Source organism: Syngnathus scovelli, chromosome 5 (assembly GCF_024217435.2).
Source record: "Syngnathus scovelli strain Florida chromosome 5, RoL_Ssco_1.2, whole genome shotgun sequence".
NCBI classification, from domain to species: domain Eukaryota; kingdom Metazoa; phylum Chordata; class Actinopteri; order Syngnathiformes; family Syngnathidae; genus Syngnathus; species Syngnathus scovelli.
In genome coordinates this window covers 7521105-7546092 of record NC_090851.1, presented here as the reverse complement: position 1 = coordinate 7546092, position 24988 = coordinate 7521105, and the positions used below count along the sequence as shown (strand labels likewise).

The window sequence follows — 24988 nt, the reverse complement described above, 5'->3', positions numbered from 1 at the left end:
CATCCTGGGAACCAAGCGGACCCGTTGACAAACGTTCCGAGAGACCACTTTTTGGGATGTTGGAGCCATCTCACGAAGTAAGAAAACATTTCTTGTGCCATCAAAAATTTATTTACTTTGTCTATATGCAACAGTCAGTGCAAATGATCACCCTTTCATGAAACCAGGGGTAGGAATAGATAAACATATTTACTTCCCCAGTGCAAAACTGTACTTTTTATTTTGAACTTTGGCAACAAATTAGCTGGAGAGATGTCAAGACTGCCATTGTGCTCTTGAGCAAAGCACCAAAGCTTAGGCAATATTGGGTCAATAATTCTTGATCTTATCTTCTATGATATTTGAATGTCACAAAATGTGTGAATTGAATGAACACATCTATCTTCTAATGCCTAACATGTATTGTGGTTACTTGTGAGTTTTTTCTCATGTGTCATTTGTAATCCTTGTTACGTTAAAAGTACATTTCCGGCTCAGTAATAACAACGACACGACACGGTTTGCATCCATAGTCATTTAAAGGCATTACATACAGTACATTTACGGAAGCTGCCCGATACCAGTACAGGGCGATCAAATATGTGGATTACATGTGTTAAGTCTGAAAGTTCCCAATTGTATCCCCTTTTAGCTTCATGTACCAGCCATGAATAAATGAAGAGGTCACGTGGTATTTGAATAACAGTTATTTAAGGCTGATGAACTGTTTAATTAATGTCGTAAGTAGTTTAATGGTAAAAAACCATTTAAGAGAAGACATGTTGGTAGTTAGTTGAATGATGGATTGTGTTACTGCACATTGTGGTGGTCCATGTTAAAGTGAATCCATTCACTTATTCTTTTCCATCCATTTTTGTCAATTTTGTCCTCAGTGATGTCACTCACGGTTTGAAGTCCCAAATCCCAACTGACTTTATGTGAGACGCGGGGGGAGGTACAATGGATGCCCATTCACACCTTTGGATTATTAGTCTTTTAGGAACTAGATGTGCATGTTTTCGGAATGTGGGAGGAAACCGGGGTACTTGGAAAAAGCCCACACGAGCACAGGGAGATCATGCAAACTCCACACAGGAAGGCTAGAGTCGAGATTTCAACCCACTACCTCTCGACTGCGACGCAAACTTGCTAATCACTACTCGTGTTGCCTCTTAACCGTCTTCTGGTGTAATAATACTCAAAGGTTATTTGGAAGCGGTTCAGATAAGATGCTGTGTCTCTTCCCTTGCAAGCGGGGCAAAAGTCTCACGTTTGAGTTCACCGACACTTGGAGCGGGTGGCTTCCAGGACCTTCTGGTGCTTCCGTTTGTTGAACCTTTTTACATAATTGCTGCTCTTGAGGATGCCGTCGCCTGGTTTTAGTCGGGCCCCGAGCAGGTTCAGGAGATCGTTTGGAAGATGTCGTCTCCGGTGGTAGATTTGGCCCATTACGATGTATCTGGTTCCTTGGGAACAAAAATAAAGAGAATCAAGGACAACGTTTTTTTCAGCCATATACTGCCATTCAGTTCAAATGAATCTTTGACGTCTATAGTTGTCAGTGGCAACCAATTAGTTAACATATGCTTGACCCTTCATCTGTGGGAGAATTGTGGCAAAGGTGTTTGATAACATTCATATTGTTTTTATTCTATTACCACAACCACCAAAATTGTAGATTTGTTTAGCAAACTTAGAAATCCTTATCTCCCCTACCTGATAGCATCTGTTTATTCGTGTACACTAATTCTGCTCGTCGTAATTGCCGGTTGTAAATATTTGTGATTTTCTGACATCCGTTTTTACTATCAACTTTGTGTACAACTAGAATTGTGTGAGTCAGAGTCATGAATAAACATCAAGCACTTACCAAGTTTGATATCAGGACAGGGTTTGCTGCATTTGTAAGTGTCCAAGACCAGAAGTCGCACTTTGAAGAAGAAGCTATCAGGGGTGGCATAGAGGCGACTCATCTTGTAGAACCCGTCGCTGCTCACCATCAGAGTAATGAGACGTATCCCTTTACGAACCACGTCAATGTCATGGACGACCCCGTTGACAGCTGTTTTAGAGGGAGATGGGCGTCAGTAAATCATAGTTGTTGATATTCAGTTTGTGACATTTTGGTTTGGTGGTGTGCTGTCAGATTTTTCTGAAGTCAAAAATGTGTTTTGGCTCAATAAATGTTGGCAGACGCTGTTTTTCAGATCAGCTGAATATAAGCTGCTTGATCCTATGTTGACAGGTACTCCAAGCCAACAGTCAAAGCATGCTTATTTCAGATGATGTCACATAAAGTCAAGCTAAAAGGTCCTCTCTGAGAAACAAAAGATGTGAATCTTAAGACAATACTTAACGAAGCATCAAAGGTAAAACATTAGTTGTATTTGTGTCTGTAATTTGTTAATTTGCTCTGTGAATGTTAGCTACCGAAAGAGGAAACAAAGTTAATATCTTGAATCTTATATTAGCGCAGTCGGGAAGCGGAACAAGGTTTTCTTTGGTGCCTATTAAAAAAAAAAAAAAAAAGGCAGTCGTACATGTGACTTTAATGTCTTGATGTTGTAGCTGCCCTTCCCATGGGCTCACCACCTGTGGGAGGGGCCGAAGGGGTCGGGTGCAATGTGAGCTGGGCGGCAGCCAAAGGCGGGGACCTTGGCGGTCTGATCCCCGGCTGCAGAAGCTGGCTCTTGGGACATGGAATGTCACCTCTCTGGCTGGAAAGGAGCCCGAGCTGGTGTGTGAGGCAGAAAGATTCCGACTAGATATAGTCGGACTAGCCTCCACACACAGTTTGGGTTCCGGTACAAGCCCTCTCGAGAGGGGCTGGACTCTCTTCCACTCTGGAGTTGCCCACGGTGAGAGGCGTCGAGCAGGTGTGGGTATACTTATTGCCCCCCGGCTGGGCGCCTGCACATTGGGGTTCACCCCGGTGAACGAGAGGGTAGCCTCCCTCCGCCTTCGGGTGGGGGGACGGGTCCTGACTGTTGTTTGTGTCTATGCACCAAACAGCAGCTCAGAGTACCCACCCTTCGTGGGGTCCCTGGAGGAAGTGCTGGAGAGCGCTCCTTCTGGGGACTCTATCGTTCTACTGGGTGACTTCAATGCTCACGTGGGCAATGACAGTGAGACCTGGAAGGGCGTGATTGGGAGGAACGGCCCCCCTGATCTGAACCCGAGCGGTGTTCTATTGTTGGACTTCTGTGCTCGACACGGATTTTCAATAATGAACACCATGTTCAAACATAAGGGTGTCCATGTGTGCACTTGGCACCAGGACACCCTAGGCCGCAGTTCGATGATCGACTTTGTAGTCGTGTCATCGGATTTGCGGCCGCATGTTTTGGACACTCGGGTGAAGAGAGGGGCGGAGCTGTCAACTGATCACCACCTGGTGGTGGGTTGGCTCCGATGGTGGGGGAAGATGCCGGTCCGACCTGGCAGACCCAAACGCTCTGTGAGGGTCTGCTGGGAACGTCTGGCAGAATCTCCTGTCAGGAAGAGCTTCAACTCCCACCTCCGGCAGAGCTTTTCCCACGTCCCGGGGGAGGCGGGGGACATTGAGTCTGAGTGGACCATGTTCCGCGCCTCCATTGTTGAGGCGGCCGACCGGAGCTGTGGCCGTAAGGTCGTTGGTGCCTGTCGTGGCGGCAACCCCCGAACCCGCTGGTGGACACCGGCGGTAAGGGATGCCGTCAAGCTGAAGAAGGAGTCCTATCGGGCCGTTTTGGCCTGCGGGACTCCGGAGGCAGCTGACAGGTACCGGATGGCCAAGCGGAACGCGGCTTCGGCGGTTGCTGAGGCAAAAACCCGGGCGTGGGAGGAGTTCGGTGAGGCCATGGAGAATGACTTTCGGACGGCTTCGAGGAAATTCTGGTCCACCATCCGGCGTCTCAGGAGGGGGAAGCAGTGCAACGTCAACACTGTTTACAGTGGGGATGGCGTGCTGCTGACCTCGACTCGGGACGTCGTGAGTCGGTGGGGAGAATACTTCGAAGACCTCCTCAATTCCACCTACACGCCTTCCATTGAGGAAGCAGGGCCTAGAGACTCTGAGGCGGATTCTCCAATCTCTGGGGTCGAAGTCACTGAGGTAGTTAAAAAACTCCTCGGTGGCAAGGCCCCGGGGGTGGATGAGATCCGCCCAGAGTTCTTAAAGGCTCTGGATGTTGTGGGGCTGTCATGGCTGACACGCCTCTACAACGTTGCGTGGACATCGGGGACAGTGCCTCTGGATTGGCAGACTGGGGTGGTGGTTCCCCTCTTTAAGAAGGGGGACCGGAGGGTGTGTTCCAATTACAGGGGAATCACACTCCTCAGCCTCCCTGGTAAGGTCTATTCAGGGGTGCTGGAGAGGAGGGTCCGTCGGGAGGTCGAACCTCGGATTCAGGAGGAGCAGTGTGGCTTTCGTCCTGGCCGTGGAACAGTGGACCAGCTCTACACCCTCGGCAGGATCCTCGAGGGTGCATGGGAGTTTGCCCAACCAGTCCACATGTGTTTTGTGGACTTGGAGAAGGCGTTCGACCGTGTCCCTCGGGAGGTTCTGTGGAGGGTGCTTCGGGAGTACGGGGTGCCGAGCCAACTGATAAGGGCGGTTCGGTCCCTGTATCACCGATGCCAGAGTCTGGTCCGCATTTCCGGCAATAAGTCGGATTCGTTCCCAGTGAGGGTTGGACTCCGCCAAGGCTGCCCTTTGTCACCGATTCTGTTCATAATTTTTATGGACAGAATTTCTAGGCGCAGCCGAGGCGTTGAGGGGGTCCGGTTTGGGGACCTCAGCATCGCGTCTCTGCTTTTTGCAGATGACGTGGTGCTGTTGGCTTCTTCAGGCCGTGATCTCCAGCTCTCGCTGGAACGGTTCGCAGCCGAGTGTGAAGCGGTCGGGATGAGGGTCAGCACCTCCAAATCCGAGTCCATGGTCCTCGATCGGAAAAGGGTGGAATGCCCTCTCCGGATCGGGGATGAGATCCTGCCCCAAGTGGAGGAGTTCAAGTATCTTGGAGTCTTGTTCACGAGTGAGGGGAGGATGGAGCGTGAGATCGACAGGCGGATCGGTGCAGCGTCGGCAGTAATGCGGACCCTGTACCGGTCCGTTGTGGTAAAGAGAGAGCTGAGCCAAAAGGCAAAGCTCTCAATTTACCGGTCGATTTACGCTCCTACCCTCACCTATGGTCACGAGCTATGGGTCGTGACCGAAAGAACGAGATCTCGGATACAAGCGGCCGAAATGAGTTTTCTCCGCAGGATGTCCGGGCTCTCCCTTAGAGATAGGGTGAGAAGCTCGGTCATCCGGGAGAGACTCGGAGTAGAGTCGCTACTCCTCCACGTTGAGAGGAGCCAGATGAGGTGGCTCGGGCATCTTATCAGGATGCCTCCTGGACGCCTCCCTGGGGAGGTGTTCCGGGCATGTCCCACCGGTAGGAGACCCCGGGGACGACCCAGGACGCGCTGGAGAGACTATGTCTCTCAGCTGGCCTGGGAACGCCTTGGGATCCCCCGGGATGAGCTGGATGAAGTGGCTGGGGAGAGGAAAGTCTGGGAGTCCCTCCTGAAGCTGTTGCCCCCGCGACCCGACCCCGGATAAGCGGAAGAAGATGGATGGATGGATGGATGGATGGATGGATGTTGTAGCTGCTGTTGTTTTTACTTTGTACTTTGTTTTCATTACGGATGGACGAGGACCATACAGTTATCGGTATCGTTGCCGGTACCGAGCCTTATTTCACGATATTGATGCTTGCGACGTTTGCATACTAGTTTCGCATACTAGCCCAGTATTGACTGTTTTACAATCAGAAACTAGAAATACAAAATTAGAAGAGTAGAAAGTACTGGTATCAGTCAGAAAAATGTGGTATCTTCATTTTTGTTGTTTGATTGAATTAAAGGGTTTCTGATAACCAATCTGCAAGACTTACCAAACTCGCTGTAGCAGTAATAATCCCTCTCATCCTTCTCCTTCCTGCACTCACTCATGCAGAAGGCATCGTGGGGGAGGTCGGACTCTGGGGTGAGCAAATGACACCTTTGAATGCTTGCTCTTGCTTAACAGATGTCAACAGAACAGGGATGTTACACCCTTTAAATTTTTGAAAGCTATAATCTCCAAAAACAAGTGAGAATGATTTCATTCCAAGATTAGTCAATTGGCCGCGTTCCCAAAACAGGACAGAACACTGACCTCGTCTGAGGATGTCAAATTGGTACAGGAGGCTGGCGGAGCGCCGGTTGAAGGTGACAGGAGGCCGGCTGTTGTTCCGAGGCGGCGCCGCGCCGATTCCGGTTTGGTAGAAACCTGCTTTCCCCGGGCGGTTCTCCTCTGGGTCCAGGCGTCTATTGGAGGGGTCTCTGCGAGGAGAAGGTGCTGGAGCAGGCTGTGGGTGAGGGGCGCTCCTGGATCTGGAGTTGGGATAGCCCTCCGGCTCGGTGGGGTGAGGCGGGTTGATTACGGTCTGAGAGGTGCGGTTAGCGGCCGGAGCTGTCGACGCCGTCAAAGAAGGTTTGGGAAGGAGACCGGCTGTTTCTCCTCTGGTTTTATCCGTGTTCAACTCCAGCAGGTGCTCGTTCTTGGGGCCGCGCTTGCTCTTGTTGTGGGGGCCATGGTGGCGAGGGACGGGTGCCAGGTCGCTGTGTTTTGGCCAGATGGCGGAAGGTAAAGGAAGGAGGGAGAATTTGGACTCGCCGGTCCTGCTACTCTTCTCTAAAAGTTCATTGATGGGCAAAGACGGTTCTTTCACCATCAGCCTGGTTTGATTGCTCTGTGGGTGGTCCACAAAACTAGATGGAGCTTTCTCAACAAGAGGATAAAATTCTGGAAGTAGAATGTATTCAGTTTCATACATCTTATATAAAGAAGCAAAGTCTATTTAGAGCTAAACTTTACAACATCTACTGAGGTAGGTACGATAGATAGATAGATAGATAGATAGATAGATAGATAGATAGATAGATAGATAGATAGATAGATAGATAGATAGATAGATAGATAGATAGATAGATAGATAGATAGATAGATAGATAGATAGATAGATAGATAGATAGATAGATAGATAAAGTCAAAGTCAAAGTCAAAGTCTCCTTTATTGTCAATTCCTCCGCATGTCAAGACACACAAAGAGATAGATAGATAGATGTGAATTTAAAAACAAAACAAGACTTACCATTAACAACATGTTCCTGTGCCTTGTGAAGATGGAACATTAAGAAAAAACCAAACACATTAATCCTCATCATGGTTGGTGAATGTTGTTGAAGGAGACATCCAGAGCAGGTTCTACTGCAGAGCTGAGCCTTTTTATACAACACTGGGACGGGCCTGCAGCGCGAGGCGGGCCGTCCTACACGGACACACAGATACATTGTACAGCTGTCATCACACTCGTTCCAATCATAAACGAATTCTTTAACCCCCCCCCCCCCCCCCCCCCCCCCCAAAAAAAAAGGGGGGAAATTAGGGGCCTGGTATCAGCAATTGACCGATGACGTATGACTGACGTGTTAGTAGTGGATTTTAGTCAACGTCTGTTCACATGAGTAAGCAGTGCACCTACAATTGTTCAAATAAGGTTAATGAAGCTTTACTTCCTTCTAGAGGCAGCACTTGTGAACTGCAGCAATCAATTAAATTCAAGATGATTATTGTGAAAGTACAGTATTAGAAACAAAGTCGAGAGGAGGCACATCTCACACTTCAGTTTAAAGTTTAGGGCGTTTCAAGCTTTTGCACCCTCGTGAGGAAAAATCGGTTCAGTTAATGGATGATTAATTGATCTTGCTTTATTTGATTATTTCATCTGTTCTGTACAATTATTCAATTGTTTAACGTCATGTTTGCTGCTCAAGAAGGAAAATATTTATGGAACGTGTTAGTTTTTCGAATAGAAAAGATCGTAAAGATCACAAACAAGCTAACTAGGTATCTTGGAAGAACCTCAATCTTTCCAACAGTATCAAGCTGCATCACAAACGCGTCTCATAAAAACGACCCAGATGGGACTCGAACCCACAATCCCCAGCTCCGGAGGCTGATGCCTTATCCATTAGGCCACTGGGTCGTCATACTGCGCACACGACGAATTCTTAGCTTATAAACTAATATACTTAGATACCTGAGCTCAGATTCTGGTGAATATTTCGTATTATTTTCATACAAAAAAAAAAAAACGTGCATTTTTTTGCGACGTCGACGGCGGCACAGATTCATTTAGAATGAGATAAAGAAATAACTAAATTCTTCCGCTAGATGGCGTCATACGGTTTTATTACAAGTTAAGCTATGAATGAAATGTCATTCGGCTATTAGTGTTGTTTATATTTTCACCCGCAAAAATGTAAATAAATGAACATTCAATGAAAGGAAGTTAAAATCAAAAATATTTATGAAAGTTGCTACGAACCAATTTGTCAGCACGATTTGAGCATCTCCCACATAACCAATACGTATTTATTTATATATACGCTATACATATTTGTGAAAGTATAACTCACATTTTTGTTTACACATCTGATTCTACAATTTCAACATTTATATTTTCCAAGTTATCTGATGTGAATGAAGTTTGTTGTCTGATCATTTTTACAGATCACGTTCTAAAAAGAATTGTTAGCGTTGTAAGTCACTCTTAATATACTAATATTAGTATCGCTCACCTGGCAATATAAATCCCTATTTTGTCACGAAATTGCAATTTTATTTTCATGTCAAACCTATTGGTTTTCTTTTGAAAATATCCACCGGATATCGTTTCACCACGTTGCACTTTACGTGCCTGTATGTGTCGTGCACTACTCCACTCACTCATCACGAAGCACCCTAGCCGAATAGGCGCCTGTCCGGATGGAGGGCGAGCCTTTCACTTGATTTTATATTTTTGCGCCTTTAATTTTGTTTGTGGCATGCACGATATTTGGGAGTGTTCTGACTTACATTTTTTCCAACTAAGGATTATCATTTTCAGCCATGCGTTCGTTGGCGACGCCGTTCTGTTTAGTGTACACAGGCCAATGATGTGCTATGGTGATACAACAAGCTAATACGACAGTAGCAGGGGGGGCTGATTTGGGAGACACCTTTTGAACAACTCAGCCAATGAATCGTACGATCTGTTAATTTTCAACACGCCGGAACACCAGGGGGGATGTCTAACCAAGGAGTTCGGAGGAATGGCCCAGTAAAGCTGCGGTTGACAGGTAAGCGAATTTAAACCCCCTGCCCTCCCTTCTCCCCCTCCCGCACCGTTCGGAAGCGTTAGCATGCTAGCCAGCCGAGCTAACATCTGCTGGTGGTCAGCTGGCGATGTGGCGTACGTGGTTTGTACTTTAGCAATTAAAAGTCTTCTTGTGAACCCTATACATAATGACCTACGTTCACATAGGGTTTCGTCCTAAAAACAACCTAATGATTCAATCAGTTTTCTCTATTTACAAGCTTCAGGCAAAGAACAGCAGAAGTAATGTAAATAATAACATGCAAATTAATAGTCATGTAAGAAAATGTATAGTTCATTAGCAGGGAAGTATTTAGTCATTTTAGGGCCCAAGACAAACTCATGACCGGGTCCTCCATATGCATTTACTAAACTAGTCAGTCCTAACTAAAGTCATAAATTCACCTCAACTCAAGGTCTTCCACGATAAATGTATTTAAATCAAGTTTGAGAATTACAATGGTCAACCATTTTTGACTACATTTTAAATCAGAGATGCAGGAATGCTTTTCCAGTTTGCCCTTCTTGAAAACTTCATACAGGAGACATTGGCATTAACATTAATCTTGGATTAATATTGAAGAACATTTAATTGTCTTGCCTGTCCATATTTGTCACTGGCTTGGTGAATAGATGAACAAAGATGTTATTTGTGGCACATATGTATTCAGCAACTGATCACTCTTATCCATCCATCCATTATCCATCTATGCATTCATTCTTGAGTCGCAGGGGCAGCATCTTAAGCAAGGAAGACCAGACTTCCCTCTCCCAAGCAACTTTACCAAGCTGTGCTATCTCTTCAAAAATATTTGAATCAAATCTTGCATTAGAATGCATTGGGCTGTGGGATAGAGGAGTTCCTGATGCCATTTGTACTATTTAGACTCCTGCTGGTTCTGCTGACCATTGGATCCCTCAGCTTGGCATGTGTGATGATAAATGTTGCCTGTACTTCACATGAATGACACGTCCCCATGATATATTGCATCTCAGCCGCTGCATTACAGCAAGGTGCAGTAATAAGATCTACACACTTTAAAGCCGTTCTTTCTGCACGCCGGACCTTTTTTCCCCCCCCTCCCTCCTCCATATGGGGAATGGTTTTAAATGGGTCGCAGTGGTCTTAAGACGGAATCCCAGGAATGTGAAACCTCAGAGAGGAAATGTGAGTCTTGCCGATCATAGGCATACCCTCAGTCTGTCTTTCAATTAAAATGATTCTGTGACTCTTGACCCCTTTTATTTCCATCAAGATCATACAAAAATGCTGATCCCTCAATGAAGACATGCCGTTCGTCTGATTTTGTCTTTTAAGCAGGACCCGGCGAAGTGTTGCAGCGTTCACACTGTGACATGGCATCCTGCTAACAGATAATAAGATGCATGACAAGGTCTGCGCTAGACTTCTCGAAAACTGGGGTGGGGGGTCGGAAATACCCTTACACATATGCACCCTCCTGTCCCTTTTATGATTCTAGCCACTCCGACACTATGTGGAAAAGTCACCTTTTTTCTGACAAAGACAGAAACAGGTGACAAAGATAGTTTGTGTGGATATTTGAGAGGCTGTTTGCAAAAACACAGTGCAAACTTGTGCTATGGTGTTCGTCTTGCCTTGTTTGTAAATACTTTCGGGTGTTGCGCTTTTGGTTTTGTGAAGCACTTTGAGTTGTATGAAATGAAATGTTTGGACACGTCATACAGCGACTTGGGGGGGGGGGGGAAAGGCAGAAAATGACGACGTTTACAGGCAGCGTAAAAGAGACTTCGGGGTTTGTTTTAGCGGAAAGCCGGTTGTGACAGTGATCAAGAAGAATTGCTTCTCACCTCCACACACAGGGGGATCACCGCTGCTAATTTCAACGTGTGCGATCGTTGCCAGCATGGCCAGTGTTGAGTCGTGGCTACGTTTGACTTACTGTGTGTCTGAGACCGTGCACATTTAGACCCAACATTGAACCCCAACCATCGTCCGCTTTCACTATCTGCGTAGTGTTCTCATCGTTTTCTTTTTTGTCTGTGTCGCAGAGCGGGGCAATTTGCCAAGCCAAAGACTTGTGACATCGAGCACTGTGTCTCCAGGGCAACTATGGCAGCTCTGAACAACATGATCATATGAGCAGCCTGGAGTTTCCCCAAAAATTCAACTTTGACTTTGAATCTTTGTCCATGGTTATGTAGATGAAGTCCTCTGGATGTAGTCAACGAACTAACGCAAATATAATGCTCTATGGATTGTCTTCAACCTTTTTCAATACTAGTTTCTCCTTGGTAGAGGTGTAAAATAAACTTTGTTGCCTAAAATGGTGTAAAGCTGCAAAATGGTTGTTCTGACTGGATTATGTCACATTTGAACAGTTGACCAGAAATCATCAATCGAGTTTACGAACTCAGCTACTGAAACGCAAAAAAAGACAACTAAATTGCAGTTATTTAAAATTTCGGTTCAAACTGAATATGTTCCAACATTATAATCATTTGATGTGACCTTCCTTGAATAGCTTTGAAAATGATCTCCAAACTCAAGTTCTTCAGGTTGATAACTTGGGAGCATCCCACATGTTGAAATCACTTCACAATGCAACTCCAACTTCCATCTAAAGTATTTAACTGCAACAATTTTGATTTTTCACAGTTTTACAAATCAGGAAGAAAAAAAAAAAACACAATAAAACTGTTTATAGTGTCCTGATGAGACAGTGGCGTGGCAGCAAGCACTGTTGGGCCATAATGACCCCAACAGTGCTTGCTGCCGAGTGTGTCGACACCAGACAGTAGATGTGCTCCCCACAGTCCAGAAAGAGGTGTTTTATTTCTTTTTTTTTTTTGCACTGGTTGGAATCTGGATCCACTCAAAGGAGAATGACATGAGATGTATTAGGGGATGAATCCCTTCTCTTGCCGACTCTGCAGCAAGGAGGGGAGTATGTCCGCCAGTGTGATCCATTGCTTCCATTAGCCTCCAGTTGGCGTGCAACAAGCAGCCAACCACTAGAAGCGTCGTCTTCCTGTACTCGGTGAGCGTGCAACTCTCAGACAGGCAAGGGAACACGCGGCTACATTTTTCATCAGCTGTCAAAGTTTGCGTGTGTTCAAACATTTGGGGGAAACCGGTGCTCGGTGTGTGCGTGTTGATGGGACCAGAAGGAATTAGAAGCTGCTGGTTAAGATAAGGATTCGGCATCTGCTCCTAGACCAGTTTTAGCTCAGCTTTACGTCACTTCTGTGCGTGTGTGCTTGTGCTCACAAAACAGGACAAATATAGGCCACTCCACAGATTTCGGAATTTCACCTTCCATTTGATCTTCACCCAAAAAAGGTCCAGTTTAAAACAGGAAAAACGTAACTAGACAAAGATTGCCAGTTCAACAGTACTGACCGCAAAATGGAAGATTTGAGACAAATCGTGAAGTCACAGTCTCCTTCCTCAGTTGCAAGGTGTGTCAGAAAAGTTACAGGACTGGAGTGTAACACTTTCCCAGCTGTCACGTCCACTCTTTCATGCACTACCGGAAAGCATCCTTCCCGGATCCAGGGTAGCGCCATTGTTACAGCTACTATCTTGATGTTGTCCACATCTTCAAAATGTGACCCAAAATGTGAACTTGGGATAGAAACAAACAACCCCCCCCTCCCCAAAAACAAAAATCACACAGAGCCAGGTTGGGTGAGTAGAAAAGTTGCTCCAGACTAGCAATTTATGTTCTCGGCCAGGAACTGTCCGATGCTCAGGGTGTTATAAGCAAGTGTGAAGGCTACCTGAAGATAGTCATGATAATTTTCACTCATGATCAAATGAACAGCATTCTCAGAGATGGTACAGGTTTTTTTTTTTTTTTATTAAACTTGTCAAATATAAACACAGCTTTATCTCTCATTTTGCCACCTTTCTCTCTTCTACTATATTTAGCACCGTTTTGTGGATGTTTTCAATTTGAAGTCACTTCCATGCGCTTCAACTTCAATTGTATTTTCTTGCTGAATGGATGTGGCTAAAACTCGCATCTATAAATAAGCATTCTACCATAAATATGGCAGTTTGTTTTGTTTTAGCCTCACAAGCTCACGTCTGAGCCATTTGCTTGTTGCAGCCCATCGTTGGTATTATCTGCTTTTCCGATTACTTTTGAACTTGGTGGCATCTGTGTACTTCTGAGCAGGAAAATGGAAAGACTGAACACCTCCATGTTGCGTAAGAAATTCTAACCGGAGAGAGGAGGTGGGCTTTAGCACGCTGTATGCCTTAAACTTTCCAAGAACAGCTGGAGGATTTTCCTGCAGCGTGTTAGAGAACTCTCCCTTGTTACTTTTTATTTTAGGTAGAGTTACACTGGCAGTAAAGGTTCACTTCATTAATTAGATATGTGACTCCCCCCGCAACTCTCAGCACATCTTAAACTGCATCTCTACATCCGTCTGTTGATTCATGAAAAGTTGTGGCCTAGTCTGGAACCATGACATGCGATAGCCAGTTTACGGTGTCTTATCGTCTGAACACACTCTTGCTCTTCGCAGCCTCTCATCACGTCCCTGCGTTTTTGTCACGCTTTCATTTTTGTCCTCATTCAAACAAGAATCTGGTTCAGACACTTAACAGATGACTCAACTGGTGTCTTTTCGACTGTACTAATCGAATGCGTGTGTGCGTGCGTGCGTGCCTTGTGAACTTTTGTCTTTTTTTTAATATAACTGAAAATAGATCTGCTTTATATTTTGATTACTCCGTGGTTGCAATAAAGCAGTTTAGGGTCTTTAGGGACCACTCTCTCCTCCTGTTCTTCTGCTACTGTTTCTGTGGTCAGACAGCTTACTGATGTGTGCATGCTTGCGTGTGTCTGGTAGACCATTCAGCATGACTGCTTTACAAACACTCAAATTGCATCCTCCTAACCGTGAGGCTGTTTCCAGTTCCAGTGTGGAAGAAGACAGATTGAGGCATGCTGGTTGTTTTTTTTTTTTTACTTCTTAAAATGACAATCCTCACTGCCGCACTCTTCCATATTTATGTTCCTACCACCTGATCACAATGATTGACTATTAATCAATAGTTTATTCACACCCCCTTATTCTTTTCTTGTTTTATTGTTCTGTACTAGTACGATAACTTATGCCGCAAATACAAATAAATATTTCAATTCGATGTTCCTGTCGGGTTTGCTTTTCCAATCTTAAAGACTTTTAATAGCTTTTGTTTCCTAATGAGATTTTAAATTTCCTCAAAGACATTGTGTTTGGCTGCCATTTTGGTAGTGACCCTGTAACGTGTTTGTTGGGGGTGGGCCTTATAGAAACATATGGAGAAACATATGCTCACAATCAAGCCCGTAAGTACGTGGCGTACCCGGTACTGTATTCACAAAGCCGTGAACTAATACATTTGTATTATTTATTTCTATTATTACCTCTACATAGTTTATTTCAGATACCACAACTGTTTTAGCCATGAAAAATGTCCAGTGCAATGTCCAGCCGTCTCGGGAATAATTCTGATATAATAATAATAATAATAATTCACAAACAGTGTCGTTTACTAACTAATGCTAAATTGTGATCAACTTCTCATTTTGTACCGCCTGAATGGTTCCACTGTATTTTTTATGATATATCCGCATTCCGCATTTCAAAATTGCCTACATCGTTTTTCCTCTTCCATTCGACACATTTTAAATTCTTTTTAAGAACTATATCTGTTTTCTTCATTGACATCCACCTCCGCCATTAGTACAATTATACCTCTGTACTGCAGTGATCCTTCCTCAGTGTAGCATGACCACCCACTCCCCACGTTAAGAGGTTACATGACTGTTTTCCTCGTCATACCCATGGCAGTCATCTTATTTTGGTCTTGGCTCATCCTTGCTTTGTTTGTAATGCTATTCCCTGCAGAGAAGGTTGACTTTGCTTGTGTTTCCTTGAGGAAACAGACACATGTACATACACTGACTCGTGTCGTGCCAGATGGCCACTAACAGATTTGATATAAAACATGAAGGTATATCTTGGAAAAATTTAATTTGTGTAGATCTGCCATTTTTTTTTCCAGATTTAATAAAGCCCAAAATAATTTAAGTTCTACTGTCTCACCCTAAAACTATCCAAATTTATATCCTATTTTGTTATGCTGCTAGAATGTTATCCCTATCAAATTTCCTTGGTGCGAATGATCCTCTCCCTGACGCTTCTTCCAGACGTTCTGTGTTCCACATATTCGGGTCCCGATAGACGTCCCTGTCTTTTGTTCACATTCCAACAAATCTTGCTATTGATTATAGAGATTCAAACAAAGATTACAACAATGATCTGTTGGTAGCTATCTCATTATCCTGCTTAGCGTCATGACTAAAGTTTGCTCAAGCAAGATTTACTGACTCCAGAGTGTTGTCATCTCCTCGGGGATAGCAGTAGACTGTTGGCCTCTGAAGGAATGACATAATTGGAATCCTAAGTATTTATTGGGTTGGAGAAACAAATGTGGTAAATGCAGTCAGGCTCAGCTTGCGGGTTAAGGCGCACGCACGCATTTGCCCAACATTTCAATTACATCGCTCGACAGCATGACTTTTTGCAGGTGTAAGCTTTGGCAAGTCGGTCACGTAGGCCTTCTGGCTCTTGACATGTTGCCAGCGTGTATTCCCCGTGTTGTAGTAGGTGAACAGGCCCGCCAGGCAGACGTGGGGAAGGGAGGAGGAAGTGTTTTGTTTAACTGTCGAACAATGCTGTGAAGGAGACAGCATATAGCTTTGGCTAGTAATAAGGGTGAAGGTGAAGGACCTGTGCCTTCATTTTTCGCCAATGACTCACACGTGAGTTTGCAACTCCAGTCTCAAGCGTTTGCTTGGTTTTACGCATTTCACACCGACTATGTTGTATACAGTGGAACTTCTAAAGTGGATGTGCAGAGCTCTTGAGTAAAGCAAGGAGAGCGGTTTGAGCTTGTGTCTTTGAGGGACTTTACAACTGCATTTTTCACAAAGTGTACAATTGGCCTTGGCTTACAATTCTATTTAATTTGGCTACAGTTTTTGTTCGAAAAATGATCTTGGGCATTAGCTATTCCCAAGTACTTTTTGTATAGCGTCTTCGATGTTAAGACATCATTAAGACATTAATGTAAATTGACAATCATTGACATCTCCTAAATGTTACTTGGGACGTATTATTATAGCTTCCCTTTAGCTGTGCTGGCGTCGAGAAGCTCGGGTTTTTACACAGAGCCGACGGGGATATGAGGATGTATTCTTAGGTAAGCTGTAACCTACAATTAGAAGTAGTTATTTCTTTCAAGCATAACGTTACTCTTTCCCCACTTGGATGACGTTTTGGCACAGCTCCTGTTCACTGGGGCTCCCCAGAACTGGATTGAGTCTCCCTCTTGGGTCAGTGCATGCTTCAGGCCAGTATTTGTCTTCAGGAAAAGATGAATGTTCAAGATCAACTTCTCAGATGTCCAACTACCACCAGACTCTTTTGGGATAGATCGAGTGAGTGATCAAACTTGACACCCAAAAGTGCGTAGTGCATTTTACCACCTGGTTGAGTTACATTTCACTGAGCTCTGCCGGGTTTTTATTACACGTTCTGGGACAAAGTGGTACCCATTAGATTAGTGGTTTCTTTCTCTCGACTATGGTGTCTCACTAGCAGTTGGTTTTTTTTGAAACGACGGTCATTCCCCTAAACAATGTGAACAAAATGACCGAGATAGTTTTAGTTCCTTGCAGAAAACCATTCATATTATGTTGTCACGGTAATGCCGAGGCCATTCACAGCCAACCAAGAAAACATTGCACATGTACAAAAATACACGCAGGCCTTTTGTTTCATAATCTTATTCTGGCCAGATGCAGGACTAACGAGAGACTAAATACGATGCCTTTTGGCCGAGCATTAAACCCAGCCAACGACTTGTTTCTGATGCAGTACGTGTCAGCCCGCCATGTCCTTGCAGTGCTGCCAAGGAAATAATTGAACAAATGGCTGTATTTGACCATGGAGTTGGCTTTGGATGATCACGCAATTGTCCACAGGAGTTAGTGACCTCAAACCCTTTGTCTAGGACAGAGCTGCTAGCGACATGGTCTAATAAGTGTTACCACAGTACAAGAGGCTCCATGCACGAGTTCAGTAGAGTATGCAATGAAAACCATACAGTAGACTTGAACACATAACCTGGCAAATTCCGTCCTTATTCAAATACTTCTTTTGTTACTTTCTTTCTACATGTGGAAAAAAACATTGATCTCAATTACTTGATCTATCAGTCTGTGGTCAGCTTCCAAAGCAAGAACCCTCTGGGCTTTAAAGGCTTGAATTGTAATTTCACTGCCCCCCACTCTGAATAAATGGCATGACGGATCATGCTGACATATTGGAAAATCCCCTGAGAGAGCAAGTGGAAATCCCTTGACCATAGCAAATGCTAACCTTCAATCTGACCTTTGGATTCAGACAGACTGAGACGTTACAACCCTCCCGCCACGCTAACGGCAGCCCTTTGTTGTCAGAGGCTCCCCGCGCATTTTCCGATGAATAAGAGCCAAGATTTTTGCGGTATACAATGGTTATAATCATATTCAATGAGGCATCAATTTGCCATGCCCTGCTGGTTGTTCAGTTTATTCATTGAAAATGCAAAGGTGATTATATATTGTCCTAAATTGGATGTCAGTTTTGGGGATTGAATAGGAGTTTACATAATACCACAACAGGGGAGAGAATGTAGCAATAGCGTTTGCATAGCACAAGCTGCCAAGTAGTAGTATCAAATGTCTGTGTTTGACCTTTCAGATAATAGTGAAAGTATAATCTCATTTGCTAACTAATTTATTTTACTAGAAGGAAATTTTGATGAATGGGGAACAGAGGGTAGCATCAACAAGAGGCCCTAAAAGTGCAGCTGTTTGAATTTCAAATACCCAACACAGTTAAGAACAGAGCTGACCTCTGACATGTCTGTCACTGACGAACTACACACAATTTGATTGTAGCTTTTCCAGTATGATTGTAGAGCATTTCATTTTTCTGCCTGTTACTATATGCCACTGGAATCGACATATAATATATAACTATATAACAAAATAGTACAACAGTATTTAATATTAACATTATGAATTTGGGTCCTGTGTTTTTTCTGTCAGTTCTAACCTAACTCTACATGACATGATTGATTTTCCGAAGAGTCAACATACACTGAACCGAAACGAAAAAACAATGACTACAAAACGCAGCTACGGAACCAAACTGTGGATTTTATGTACCGTTCAAAAACAGTTGTTTTTAATCCGTCTATTGTGGTTTAGATGGTGTAGACTAGCCAGTAAAACTTAAAAAAAAAAAAAAAAAATACTATCAATACAACTTGCGAAAACAATGACCATTAAAACTAGTGAAATGAAGTCTGGTTGATGTGGCTTCTGTGAATTTCTTGTCATTACTACCAGTAGCCAGGTTGTTATGTAAGCATTTTTAGGACTTGGGTCCACGGACAGAGATGTGGTTTCACCCACCGCGGGTCTTCACGGTCATTAACACCGTACCAGCTGACCTATCGTTCCTGATAGAATTGGATGGAATGACTCTGGTCCTCTGCCAGCCCTAGCTCACCATGGCCTGCTCATATGGCAACAATTAAACATAGCTCACCAATTTTAACATTTTTACCGTATACGTACACAATACATGTCTTATACTACATTAATTTAGGCTCGGAAAAAGTATCACTGAAAGTATCACTACTAGTCTGTCATTCTATTTCAGTTTCCACTATAAAATATGCTTCGAGACAAGCTGTCCAAAATTCACTGGCTGTGTGGCCTACACCATCACGTGCTCAACTGTCCGTGCGCAAAATACACAACTATCATGCATATAATTGTAATTAATTAAATGTAAATTTGGGACATACATCTATGTTATAAATATGTGTCAGACGATTGATTAAAACCAGAAGGTACATCAATAAATGTTATACAAGGTGTTTCCGTGTGTGCCTTTCGTGCGTTTCTTTTTTTTTTTTTTTTTTTTTTTAAACTTGTGTTTTTTTCTTGACTTCAACTTCTGCTGAATAGGTAACACACACAAAATACGTTCGGAGGTGGAAACCTTTCCTGTTTTAGGTATGAAAAATCCATTAGTCCATTCATAATGCAGACCCACGACTTAATGACTTTACCTCACACATAGCATTTAGTATACCCTAAATGGAACCTCTTATTTAACTTTGATGCTTGAATTAAGCTATTATATTAACAAATATAAAATACATTTCCATCAAACTAGTAATGAACTTTGCAAAATAATTAAATGGCAATACTTATGGAATTGGTTTCTACTTATTTTATTGTGTCAAATTGGTTTCTGCTTAGTTTATTGTGCTAAAAAATGCAAATAAAAAAAAATTCTTTTTTAAATCTTGCAATTTTTATATCAGCACAATTGCCAGACCGACTGATGACAATAGGACAGCTTCCAGTGTGCAGTTTAATCTCATAATCCTCATTAGCCTAGTGTCGTCTAGCGTGCTAAATGTTTGTGTTTTGCACACACACTTGAACTAAATATACTCTTTTTGCACTTTCCTTTTGAATGCTGTTTTGTGTCTTACAAAAACTTTTGGTTCTGCCGACAAGGACCAAATCTGCATCGAGTATCATATTTAGAACGGCAATTTTTACCCAGTAAAAATGACCCCGTACCATTATTTTAATGACTTGTATTTGGAAAATAAGAAGTCAGCGACACAGTTGAACTCAAAAAAGGTGTGGCACAGCTTGTTGCTGCTGCGAGAAGACACAGACTAAAACAGACATGGCTACAAACTCTTGGTACTATTGCAGACATAAAACATCTTGTGAAGGAAAAAAAAACCCACAGTTTTAGAGAATTTCAACAGAGTTGCTTGGGTTTGATATCGGAGCACTTGATACTTACTTTATACTTATATATAGACCAAGACATCCTCTTGTGCGATTCTCAAGTACCAGATGGAGTTCAAAATTAAGCTGCTGTACTTGTTCATAGTCAATCCATCCATTGGCAATTCCACAAATTCTTTCTAATGCTGCATTAAAACATACTGTAATAGTATATTTTATGTTTTGTGGTCGTGTTTATGGTTTGATCAATATTGCATTTGAGTAAGGCTGTTGTGCCACCAAGTGAATGTTAGTCACATACTGTAAAGTATTACCCTGGATGCAAAGGAATTCAGTAGGAAAATCATGCAACCTAACTCTAGGCTATAATGACCCATTTAAACATAAGTGATCCTTTTTGTCGTTCATAAATGTCGCGCCAAGACTGCGGGCCCCGTCTGCCGACAACATGGTGTCTGCTTGTCCCACAGGATGCAGTCCTGGCGGCCTTGGACTTGGCCTGCGCCCCATACTGTCGGCATTTTTTTTTCTGACGAGCTGATGGTTAGTGTTGACCCAGCCCAGCCCATGTAATTTGATTTGTGTCGAGACGTGTTCACTTGTGTCCCACATCTTTTGCGGTGTGATTCTGTCAGATTCTTTTTGACTGTCATTTTGGGCCCTGTCAAGATTTCCGCATCTCAGCAGTGTAATCATGGCTTAGCGTCCCAAAATGAAATATCTTTGTTTTGTTTCCTCAATCTAATGTCTATGTATGCCTTGTCTCCAAGAAAGGAAGAGCGGCTCAGATGAGTGTCTTTCGTGCACGCACTATTTTCCGACAAAGGCATTTAGCGCATGCGCTCACATGAGAAATTGCTTGTTTGTCTTTAAATCTCCAATATATGCTGACGTTTGTCTGATATGTGTATTGTACTCATCTTTACCATTCGTTTCAATCTTTTGCTCTTTGTACTTCTCTTCCAGTCCTCTGTGCAAAGAACCTGGCAAAGAAAGACTTCTTCCGTAAGTAAAACCCATTTTGATGTGTTGCTATTCTCGTCCAACAGATCCCTTGTGCATTTGAGTGAAGGCAAGGGGCTATAGTTTGAAGGCTCTCTCTAAATTAGGTAACTGTCAAACAAAAAAAAAATTCTGTGTAAGGAAGACACAGGATCTTTTATTCCTCAGTACTGCTACTTCTGTCAACATTTTGCTTTAGGTTATGGTTTTAGATAAATTAGCACAAATAATTATTTTCTGCTGTGCCGTTGGCATGCAAGATACAATAAAAAAAAAAATCAAAACATCTTGGGTATTTGCCAGTAACTGTAACATTTCATTCAGCCAGCATCCAGAATTTTCCCGTAGACATGTCAGGTCATTCAAACCATAATGGGTTAATTTCCTCTTTTCTTGCACAAACACAACGTATGAGCGGAAAGCCCATCTAAAGCAACCAAACGGGTTTGGCCTGCAACAGTTGTTCACGATTAAGCCTTAAGAAATGACAAGTGACTTGCACAGTCATAAATGGATCCCTGATCAGATTACTCAAATGTCATATGGTCTGGTAAGACCCTATTTGTCCAGTCTAGCTCTAAGTATTGGGACACGTGCAATTCCAGCCTTTCTGGGTTTCAGCGAGGATTTTCTTTGGCAGTAGTTTACTATGCTATTTCGTTAATTGGATGAAGATTAACAGTTGCTATTTTATTTTACAATTCACTTCGTTTAACCAGAGTATCTCTATCAGACTAAAAACACAATTGCTTCTGCAAGAATCACCTAAAAACCTTTAAATTACTTGTAATGTTTATTAGTTTGATTGTTTATTTGTTCATTGCTAACCAAACTTCACATACTATATGTCTGACTTTTGTTTGTGCTCGACAGGGTTACCTGATCCTTTTGCCAAAGTGGTGGTGGATGGCTCCGGGCAGTGCCACTCTACAGATACTGTGAGAAATACATTGGACCCAAAATGGAATCAGCATTATGATCTGTAAGTAGACCCGAATGCTACTCATGCTTGTACTCATGTTCAAGTGGCATTCATTTTCAATGATATCAATCAGTGTTGGAAAAATCTGTCCAAAAATAATTTGCATTGAAATGCCTGTTTTCTGCCCAGATATGTCTTGGTATACTGGGCACTAAATTTACTGTGTCGTGGATAAAGTTCTTAATAAAAAAAGTTCTTGGACATCTGATGAGAATAACCCTAAAATCACTACTACTAGTCTTTTAGGGGCAGGATTTTTATTGCAGAAATCATTTGTAATTCCAGACCTATTAAATAAGTGCCAATATTCAGCCAATTACAGCGGGCCTTTAAAATTTGAATGCAGCCTTGTTGTATTGTTGTTGCTATGCAAGTGTTTGGGGAACGCCGTTTAAGTTATGTTCTTTCTGCCGAAAGCTGTGAAGCACAGGAACAAAACATCCTGAAGGTTTTGGAATATGCAGGTCTGTCTTTATATGTCAACTGGCCAGGAAAAATAACCCAGACTAATTTGAATGGTTTTGTTCCTTCTGTGAATTCCGCTTATATTTTGGAAACAGAATAATAGCTTTTTGGTTGAAAATGACCTCTGTGAACAAAACTGCTCTCGACTTTAGTTTGATCATAATCCTGTAGGTGCCATTTTATTTGAATGTCTTACAGGGGTCTTCTTTGTCAATTTAACTTTCTCCGTCGATTTTGGCAATCCCAATGATACTGAATTGACTCGTTCTTGTGAGAACTAACTCTAACCTTTATCGGAAAAGTCTCCTGCTCGGCACCATTAACCCTATCGGACATTTAATTCTTATTTCCATTGCTCCTTCGTCACCGACAGTATCTATCCACATCAAATCTCCTTCCGCTTTTACATAATGCTCTTCCCCCTTTTGGACCGTTCAGTGAAGCGTGCTCGCCGCCAGCGACCCCTGGCCTCTTCCTCTGCTTCAGGAAATGACTATCATGCCACTGAAAGCAGATGGGACTGTGGGCTTGGTGGCTTCCCAATCTGCCACACCCCCCAATATGCAGACTCCAGTTTCACAAGCGTCGCTATCGTGTCCTTTTTTATGGCCACGTGCGTCGGCAGCAGGCCCCTAGTTTATTTACAACCCCCATCTCTGTGTAATATGACATCTACACACTGAAAACTATATTTTGGGACCATTAGCGGGGCCACCATGTTGTTAGACTAAAATATTTTGTTCACAGAATGATAATAAAATAGGTACTATATTGTGTGCCCTTCAACCTTTGTTCACGTTTCTCCATTTGTAAATTGCCCTGAGTAGTGTAATCCTTTTAAATAATAATAATCACACCCTTTTTCTCTCGCCAAATTTAATTCTTGGCATAGACGCTGTTGATTAACTCACCTGGATAAGCAAAATAACTTGTCATCTATTTCTCATTAAAAAAGTGGAAAATGTACAATGAGCTCATAGTATACGACAGAGCAAGGCTGCCAAGCCCTGCCACTGCATCCTGGTCAGAATCACAAGCCACAGGGGTTGTAATTATAATTTTAATATGACTAGTTCTAAATGCCGAGATTTAGTTGTCATAATAAACATTTTGACATTTTGAAGTGGTTTTCATTAGGGAACACCTTACCTTGCCAGATGTCATATTACAAGGCTGACGTGCTGCTATTCTGTGTTTGTGGGTCCAGCCATTTGTTGTTGTGTATTTGAGTGTGAACTCAGGCAAGATATGTTTACTCTAATTTCAAAACATAACATCTGTCTGTACCGCAGATATAAAGCACGTCATCTGCATTTCCTCTCTTTTTTTAACACTGACTAGACAGGCTTCCTTTGCACTAAATCAGCAAAACCACATTTTCACACACTTACTTTCAAATCTGTGTCTTCTCTTATTGCTCAGCCTGAACGTCTACACCACAATCCCGGCATATGTTCTCACTCTTAGGAAAGACTCTTAGGTAACATTTCAAAGCTGAGTACAAGGATGCCTAAGTGCTAAAACTCTAACTTTGCAATGTGCTCTATAATGTTTAGTTTTAATTTCTGACTTAAGAATAAAATGCCAGGAAAAAGTATTTGCCTCATCTATTTTTTTGTTGCATAATTTCAATACTTTAGGGTCATCAAACAAATAGAAAGATCAACCAAAGAAATCGTGAGTAAACGTGAAGTGCAGTTTTTAAATGGTGATTTGATTTATTGGGGAAAACATCGATAATATGTCAATATATAAAACACTTTTTCACACCATTGTATGTTTGTTTGTTTCCCTCCAGGTATATTGGAAAGGCAGATTCCATCACTATCAGTGTTTGGAACCACAAGAAGATACACAAAAAGCAAGGAGCTGGTTTTCTCGGTTGCGTCCGCCTCCTCTCAAATGCTATCAACAGACTTAAAGACACCGGCTGTAAGTTGTCGTTCACCTTTGGAAAATTGACACGCCATTATCATTATCTTATATCACATTGGAGTGATTGGGGTGACAATGTATTTATTGGACACCTGGAATAATGCTGAGTCATATCAATTGAACGATAGCCTTCACTGACTTGTCAAAATAACAGCCACTTCCCTTATGTCAAGTCGCGCTCCCTGACCACAAGCACGCACACACTCTGCCGTCAGTAACAGTATACCGGAAGTGCCAAACTATTTCCCATCCTTTGTGAATTTCTCAAACCACCCTCTACTGTTTCTATTTATTCAGTCATATCCACAAGCGGTGTCCAAGTTGTACACTCAATGATTAGTTGTTGTTTTTTTTAACTTAATTTTAGCAACTTTGAAGCAAGTCTGCTTTGTCAATAAGTCAATTTCGTGTGGAGAAAAATACACAACACACAGCCTTATGACACTTATAAATTTCAACAAGCATTTCTTTCTTTTACCACTGTTGCTTAATCGAGATATTGTTATTCTTGGTGAAATATAGCAAGTTAAGTCTGCGAATCC

General features: G+C 42.8%; 2 protein-coding genes, 1 long non-coding RNA gene and 1 other non-coding gene across 5 annotated transcripts in view; 2 read left to right on the top strand and 2 right to left on the bottom strand.

The window, feature by feature from the left end:
- Positions 1–499: 499 nt before the first annotated feature.
- LOC125968529 (UPF0450 protein C17orf58 homolog) lies at positions 500–7371 on the bottom strand. The gene is made up of 5 exons (XM_049719693.2): positions 7140–7371; positions 6161–6790; positions 5898–5984; positions 1850–2041; positions 500–1445 (listed from the first exon to the last, which is right to left on the bottom strand). Exons 1-5 carry the CDS (start codon positions 7336–7338, stop codon positions 1258–1260), a joined length of 1296 nt encoding a protein of 431 aa, XP_049575650.1. The 5' UTR covers positions 7339–7371; the 3' UTR covers positions 500–1257.
- Positions 7372–7960: 589 nt separating this feature from the next.
- On the bottom strand, positions 7961–8033 carry trnar-ccg (transfer RNA arginine (anticodon CCG)). The gene has a single exon. It is a non-coding gene; the product is annotated as a tRNA-Arg (tRNA).
- A 719-nt stretch (positions 8034–8752) lies between these two features.
- LOC125969534 (E3 ubiquitin-protein ligase SMURF2) overlaps positions 8753–24988 on the top strand; it is a 34313-nt gene continuing 18077 nt past the window's right edge. For both annotated transcript variants that reach the window (XM_049721715.2, XM_049721714.2), the window contains exons 1-4: positions 8753–9168; positions 21029–21067; positions 21938–22046; positions 24310–24443. In XM_049721715.2, the coding sequence (XP_049577672.1) occupies positions 9117–9168; positions 21029–21067; positions 21938–22046; positions 24310–24443 (334 nt within the window). In that variant the 5' untranslated portion in view covers positions 8753–9116. The remainder of the gene's footprint in view (positions 9169–21028; positions 21068–21937; positions 22047–24309; positions 24444–24988) is intronic.
- On the top strand, positions 10210–11510 carry LOC125969541 (uncharacterized). The gene is made up of 2 exons (XR_007481615.1): positions 10210–10579; positions 11217–11510. It is a non-coding gene; the product is annotated as an uncharacterized lncRNA (long non-coding RNA).

Coding starts and splice junctions, on each gene's coding strand:
- LOC125968529 (XM_049719693.2), bottom strand. CDS start 7,338: ATGTATCTGTGTGTCCGTGTAGGACGGCCCGCCTCGCGCTGCAGGCCC. Junction 6,791..7,139: donor ACAGGAACATGTTGTTAATG/GTAAGTCTTGTT, acceptor TTCTACTTCCAG/AATTTTATCCTCTTGTTGAG. Junction 1,446..1,849: donor CTGTCCTGATATCAAACTTG/GTAAGTGCTTGA, acceptor TTTGTTCCCAAG/GAACCAGATACATCGTAATG.